The sequence below is a fragment of the Zingiber officinale genome, chromosome 6B, assembly GCF_018446385.1.
Source record: "Zingiber officinale cultivar Zhangliang chromosome 6B, Zo_v1.1, whole genome shotgun sequence".
In the NCBI taxonomy this organism is placed as follows: domain Eukaryota; kingdom Viridiplantae; phylum Streptophyta; class Magnoliopsida; order Zingiberales; family Zingiberaceae; genus Zingiber; species Zingiber officinale.
The window spans coordinates 63,634,782-63,642,604 of record NC_055996.1 but is presented as its reverse complement, the minus strand read 5'-3'; the positions used below and the strand labels follow the sequence as shown (position 1 = coordinate 63,642,604).

At 36.7% G+C, this 7,823-nt stretch overlaps 1 protein-coding gene across 1 annotated transcript; it reads left to right on the top strand.

Moving 5' to 3' along the window:
• Positions 1–2,029: 2,029 nt before the first annotated feature.
• LOC121991045 (transcription termination factor MTERF15, mitochondrial-like) lies at positions 2,030–3,202 on the top strand. The gene has a single exon (XM_042545074.1). It carries the CDS (start codon positions 2,030–2,032, stop codon positions 3,200–3,202), a length of 1,173 nt encoding a protein of 390 aa, XP_042401008.1.
• Positions 3,203–7,823: the final 4,621 nt, after the last annotated feature.

Sequence of the window (7,823 nt, the reverse complement as noted above, 5' to 3'; positions counted from 1 at the left end):
TTCATGTTATAATTGTTTTTTAAATTTTCTTAAAAATTATTTGTTTATTTAACCCTGACTCTAACTTGAGTTGATACACATCAAAAAAGGGGAGATTGTAAAGATCTCGGGTTGATTTTGATATGATCAATTACATTAAGTTGAGTTTTGTTTATTTTTAATGTCTTATGTCTAAATGTGCAGGAGCTTTGAAACACAAGAAGTCGAGCGGAAAACGTAGCGGACTAAAAGGATTACACGGAAAATGAGTCGATGAGCTCGGTGCATCCGAGGGACAAGAAGCTGCGGAAGAGTATACTGATAGAACTAGAAGGACGTGCGTGGCGATGTGTGAGACGAGAAATTAGGGAGAAAGTCTGCTTGAGAAGAAAGTCCAGAACCTTGGAATGAAGGGTTCTGTCTTGAAGACCTGAGGCGCCTCAGTTGACTGAAGGTGCCTCGGGTAGTCTAGATTTCCTCTACCGTAGAGAGTTGTGGAGGCATCTCCGCGGACTGGAGGCGCCTAAGCTGAAAAGGCGGGGAGGCACCTCGGTTGAACTAAGGCGCCCCCACTCAAAACTCAGACATAGTAATGGCTACTCATGGTACGTGCCTCAAATAGAACTAAGGCACCTCCATACGCCCAGAGTCATTAGATAGATCAACACTGATCGGATCAGTTTTGCTGAGTTAGAGGTGCCTCGAGCTCAATGGAGACACCTTCAGTGTCACGTCAACCAACGGTAAAAAGTGTTTTGAGCTCTATAAAAAAGGGGATGCCTTCTAGCTAAAAAACAACACTTGTATTCGATTTCCAAGTTTGTTTCGCTATTTTCTGAGCTGTAAATCGCTGTATGATGCCTCTCTGCCTATAACTTTGTCAAAGAAAGAGATTTTTGCTAGTGCTTACTTCTGTCTTGGATTAGCAACCTCCTTGATTACGAACCAAGTAAATCGATAGTCATGTATTTCTTTTTCTGCATTTGTTTTATTTTAATTTACAAGTGTGTGTTAATTAAAGCCTAAAGATCGAGAAAGGTCCAATATTATATTTTAGGCAATTCACCCCTCTTGCAGCCAACGAAGATCTAACAGAATTAACTGATTGAACTAACCGAAATTACAAATTTAGTTCGGTTAATTAAGAAATTTAGTTTTTTTTTAAAAAATACAAGTTATTTTAGTTTAATTGTTTCGGTTTTGATTTTAAATAAAATTAAAATCATATTAAATCAATTAAACCAAACCGAACTAGGAGTTTAAAAAATAAAATCCCTAATTCCTTCGCAATCTCACTTGTTGGCCTTCTCTCTCCTAACTCTCCAATCCCCACTCTCACCGAAGCTCCACACTCTCCCATCGTCGCTCTTGCCAAAGCCAAGGCCCTCCCCTTGACACTCTCGTCGTTGGTGAGACTGCCGCCAACAGCCCCTCCCTCACTCAGCCAAGGCCAGCGAGCAACCAGCACTTCGGTAGGAAGATGTGCTTGTACTTGTTTGTTTCTAGGATTCTAAAGAGTTGGAATTCATCAGAAGGACGACCCTCGCCGACTGAGGAGACTTAGAAGTTGCTGAGTGAATTAAGGGGATTCGACCGGTCAGTTAATTTGAAAAAAATTCAATTTGCTCAATTTCGATTTGTTCGATTCAATCGGTTTAGATTTCAACTGAATGCTCATCCCTGACACTCTTTGATTACCCATGATCACTTGATTTCACCCTTAACAAACCAAATTAATTTTGGTCGATCCGAAGTGAATTGCATTACTAATCTCTCTGATAGATAACTTTCAAATTATTATAGTCATTTAAGGATATCAAAATTTTATAATTATTTTTAAAAAATATATGGAAACTTTGAGAGGTGAAATCTAATTTTCACTAACTTTTTTTACCGACGAATTTAATTAGAGGGTAAAATATAAATTATCAAATTTTGATTATAAATGACAAAATCGGAAAATATTCTCAAAAGCAGTAAATACGTGATCTCAAGCCATTGCCACTAGGGTTTCGGGAGAAGATCAAATCGGAAAAAGGAGGAGAGATCGATGAAGAGGCTACTTTACTCCTCCCTCTTCTCCAAAGCCGTGTCTTCCACTCGTTTTCCTCTGTCCCACGACGCTGCCCTCCTCTTTGCCATCTTACCTTACTCGGCCTCCGCCGCTGCCGCCGCCGCCGCATCCACCACTGGGAAGCACATGTTCATGACCCAATACCTCGTCGACTCATGTGGTTTCGACCAGGATAAGGCCACCGAGGCCTCGAAGCTTCTCAAGGGCATTCAATCCCGGCAGCAGCCCGACTCCGTCCTTGCTTTCCTCAAAAGTTACGGCTTCGATGACGCATCAGTAAAAAAGATCCTACATTACTCCCCCAAATGTCTTCTTTTGGACGTAGAGAAGACACTTGCCCCAAAGTTCCGAGCTTTTGAAGATCTGGGTTTCTCCCCATCCGACATCGTCCAACTCGTCCGATCGAATCCCGACACCACCAAAGTCAAACACGAACGCACTGTGCCTAGGATCGAATTTTGGCAAGGCCTTCTCGGATCCAAGGATGCGCTGGTGAAGTTGTTCAAGAGTAACAATTGGGTTCTTGGGTACAGCATCAAGAAGAGGATCCAGCCCAACCTTGAGATGCTTCGGGAATGCGGCGTGGACGGCCAAAAGCTCGACTTTATCTTGCGCTTTCACCCAATGTTCATATCGCAGAAAGCTGATACCTTGAAGTCGTTGATCAGTCGCGTGGAGGACTTGGGAGTGCCACAGACATCCGGGATGTTCCATTGCACTCTGTGTGCACTGTTCGTGGTCCACCCAAAGAAATTCAAGATGCTAATGGATATGTTCTGGAACTTTGGGTGGTCGCAGGGTGATTTTGTTGCAGCAATCCAAAAGGTTCCTAATCTGCCGCGAAGGTCTTTGAAGCATTTGCAGAGAAAAATGGAGTTCTTGATTAATGAAGCTGGATATGCTTCTTCTTACATCGCTGCACGTCCAGTACTATTGACACTGAGCTTGGAGAGAAGGTTGATTCCCAGACATCGGATCTTAGCAACCTTGAACTCTAGGGGGCACTGTGAAAGGGATTACAAAGTGGCAACATACATGGTGGTTTCCGACGCCAAATTCATAGAGAAGTACATCATCGTCTATAAGGACAGGTATCCAGATCTGAGTGAACTCTATGCAAGCTTAAAGCACACAATGGCTTCTGATTAGGGACTTCAATGAGGTAAATCAGTTTTACCCCTGCAAGTTATGGTTCATGCACCATATGACTTCTCCTTTGTCAAACTCTAAATCTAACATTTATGCCAACAAGCATGAATATAAGAATTTGAACAATCATGATCTTGTTTTGCATGTCAATATGCATGAAGTTAAGAACAATTTGCAGGATTATGATCTTGATTTTGCATATCAATTGAGCTAAAAGATCACTGATTTGTCGCATATTATGTTAGATAATTGTTATTCTTGTATTCATGCAGCCCTTTATGAACATACAGAAATTTTTCCTTGTTTGAGTAGTAGTTACCTAATATATTTTTTATAAAAGGGAGAGGAACCATTGCCACATGGATGAAATGATTGAATACTTTTTGAATTTTGTGTAAGATCAATTCAATGAACAAGTTTGACCAACTTATTAAATTAAACAAACAAGTTTAAACACATATGTGTTCAGCTCGTTAATATTTATAAACAATGTTCACCAATAAAACTTTTATCAATATGCTAAATAAACAATGAAAATTTCAAAATGAACAAATAAAATTGTATTATCAAACTCAATAACCAACCAAATAAGCTTAAAATATAAAAGTTTTAAATAAATCAAACAAACTTGATTTGAGGGTTCGGTAACATCTAATTAAATCAAGTTCAAGCCAAGGTTGAACCAAGCTCAAGCTTATAAAAAAGAAATCAAGCCAAGATTAAACAATTATTTCAATTATTTGATTTATTTTATGATTGACTTTGTTCATTTTAGTCTCGGTTTGGCTTGGTTATTTTATCAAACAAACTTGAACACTACAAAACTTTGCTTGGCTTGGTTCTTTTATAGGGATTGACATGGTATTGCATGTTTGATACTGAATGTCTGTAATATTTTGAAACACTATAACACTGTGAGTTTGTGAGTAGAAACGTGAAAGGCCACTTTTAACTTTTGGAGGCAATGCAAACTTTGGATGGTTGGGAATAAAGTAGGAATGAAAAAGTTTAAGAAAAAACAAGTGAGACTAAAGCTTTTTTTGTCGGTCTGGAATCAGAAGGCTTGGGCCCTATAATAAGTCATAATAATGTAAGATATGCTTTCTAGGACAGTAAACGAACCAAGACAAGCTAAGTTTTGTGGTGTTGGATCTTGTTTGATAATGTCACCGAGCTAAGCCAAGTTAAGTCTAAAATGAACCAAACCGTTGAAATTATTATTCAAACTTGGTTTGGTTTCTTTTTATTGGCTTGAGTTTGGTTCAAGCTTGGCTTGAGCTTGGTTTAAGCTTGGCTTGAACTTGATTTGTTTATAAGTTATTAAGTTTTAAATTCAAGTTTGTTTGATTGTTTGAATTTTTTACATTTTAAGCTTGTTTAGTTGGTTATTGAACTTGATAGTACAAATTTATTTGTTCATTTTAAAAGTTTTATTTATTTATTTATTTATTTAGCATGTTGATGAGAGTTTTATTGATGAACATGGTTCAATAACATTGTTCATAAATAGTTTTCATAAATATTAGTCACGAATATTAACGAGTTGAACATATATGTGTTAAGCTTGTCCGTTTAGTTTAATGAGTTGTTCAAAATAATATGATACTGCTACATTACCGACCCCCTTATGACTATCGCACGCCATTGAGAGGGAGTTCAGCAAAATCCAAATTAGCAAGTGCATAGGTAGGGGCCTGCAGAGGTGATGAAATCCCCTGTTGAGTTAAAACTATTAATTAATTTAATGAATTGGTTTAATTTATTTAATTAATTTTGTGTGTATTGAACAAACATAAACAAATTATTATCAAATTGAATATCAAATTTGTTCATAAATATTCAATTCACGGATGAATCCCTTAGGAATTAAGTGAAGGAATTAAAAGGGTAATTAGATGGACACGACAAGCACTCTTTCATTAAGCAATGTTGAAGTGTTTGGGAGAATAGGAAGTGATAGAACTTTGTCATGGTTCCTATTTCTCCATGTTCTGCGCTTTATATTTGTAGACCTTTGTCATGGAATATGGGAGGATTGTTTGGGTTATAGAAAAAGAATGGGTCATGTTTTGCTGGGAATGATGATGACATTGATGAATTTTCAAGTGATAAAATATAAATCTAAGCAAATATAAATCTTAAAAGAAATATTTAGATAATTTAACAAAAAAAATGAATTTTAGTGCAATAATTTTACATGTTCAATATAGTTTCATTAAGTATCATCTATGCAAAATTTATAGGAGTTGAAATATAATTTAGCATTGGCGTGTCAATTCTTTAAAATAAAAAAAATGATGAAATAATTGAAAGATAATTTGCGAACACCTGAAATAAGGAGACAACAAATACAATTAAGCTAAAGCTACCTTTTTTTCCTCCTCCTCCTCCTCCTCCTCGCCTCCTTAATTAATTTCCTTTCTAAAGATTAAGAAAGGAAGATATTGCCCCCTGATCCAAAGATACCTGCATCTTTCACAATAATCCTCACGCTTGTATTATTGTTACATGTGTGCTACTCATCAAAGATAATTTTTTTTTAATTAAAGGGGCACGATTTTTTTCATCAAAATGGCTATCGAATCAAATCTTAACGGATGTTTTTCTCCGTAATAACTTCATACGAATATGCAAGGAATGATAAGGTCGATGGAGTGGAAGGGTTTGATCAGGGGTTTCTTGCAATTGACTAAACCTATAACCAAGCAATAGATCAGGATTTATAATTAAAGACTCAACTGCGATGTATTTAATGGACCTGAGAATGTTGACTGTTAAGATAGAGCACGGATCCTCTGGACCACAAAGTGTGATTTAGAGGATGGACCAGCTCATTTATAGGTGGAGTTCTATGGACCCATCTGCTATACAGGTGGGATCCATAAAATCCCACTTATGAATCACCTCTGGTCCAGGAGCGGACCAGGGGTTGCGGTCTAGAGGATCTGGATTGGTCAGGACGAGTTTCCATGTGTATTTCCTTGATTTATCTTGGTATTGATGGAAAATTTTCCTGAAACTAAATCGATTATCCCAGATTCAACGTTACCTGATTTGATTAATTATTTTTTATAACCAACCAAGATTAATAGTATATGAGAGGGGACTTCCAGAACAATTAAGAATGGAGAGCTCAATTGAGTAGAGGCTCTAGAACCAGAGGTTCTTAGGTGAAGAATCCAAGGTAAAATGAATTAAACTAGAGAAATTATTTTTATCATTTGGTTCAATGAGGATTTTATAGGGAAAAAGGAAATGAATATAAGATTTAATTTGGGTACCCTTTTCATGAAAAAAATATATATATATATAATTGTCTTTTGCCTAATCTTGTTTCACCACTTACTAAGAATTGGCTTTGGCCTTCATATGTTACTTTCATTGTAAGCAAAAGAAGGCCCTTTATACCTAGGCAAGCCGCAACTACTATTTCGACTCTTTTTATGTAATTATGAATGGAACAGAATACAATGAGACAGAACAGAATTGATTTCATTGCAATATAATGAATGGAATAGAACATAATGAGCGAATCTACTGAACCAAATAATAGGGATAGGATCTTCTGGTCCAAAAAGTATATTAGGGGATGGATTATAATGTAATTATGGTCGAGTCGTGATCTCGATTCAACCGTAATTGGTTGCGATCACTTTCTGAATTCATCTTCCCATTCAGGTTGTCGTTTGGGTTGGGCTGGACGACCGGAGGCCGCTAGCAGTAGGCGGGTGGCCGGGCTATCGGGCGTTGAGCGGGAGAGGCTTTCGGCCGCCTATCCTGACTTCACTACAAAAATACTGTCACTTAGGGACAATTTGCAACAAATTTTAGAAAAAAAATCGTTGGAAATTGGATTTGGGACGAAAATTGCGACAAAAAAATTTCGTTGGAAATCTGCCGTCCCAAAACTTTGCGACGAAAAATTATAATTTCGTTGGAAATTTTGCAATGAAAATCATACTCGTTGCAAAATTCGTTGGAAACTTTGCGACAAAAATAAAATTCGTTGCAAAATTCGTTGGAAAACTGCAACGAAAATAAATATTTGTTGGAAATGACAACAAGAAAAATCTCCAACGAACCCTAAATTTGTTGCGAAATAGCAACTAAAAAACGTATTCGTTCCAAACAGATTTGCGACGAATAATTATTTGTTGGAAAAGTTTCAAAATGCAATATTACCAACGAAAATGTACATTCGTTGGCAATTGCCAACGAATTCATATTTTCGTTGGAAATTTCCAACGAATCCATATTTTCGTTGGAAATTTCCAACGAAATTCATATTCGTTGGAAATTTCCAACGAAATTCATATTCGTTGGAAATTGCCAACGAAATATAAATTTGTTGGCAATTTCCAACAAAATAATTTTCGTTGGAAGTTTTCAACGAATTCTAAATTTGTTGGAAATTTCCAACGAATCCATATTTTCGTTGGAAATTTCCAACAAAATTCATAGTCGTTGAAAATTTCCAACGAATTTAGAATTCGTTGGAAACTTCCAACGAATTTATATTTTCGTTGGAAACTTCCAACGAATTTATATTTCGTTGGAAACTTCCAACGAAAATATGGATTCGTTGGAAATTTCCAACGAATTTATATTTTTCGTTGCAGTA

What these genes read in the sequence shown, in the direction of transcription:
- LOC121991045 (XM_042545074.1), top strand. Translation starts at nt 2,030, where the DNA reads ATGAAGAGGCTACTTTACTCCTCCCTCTTCTCCAAAGCCGTGTCTTCC.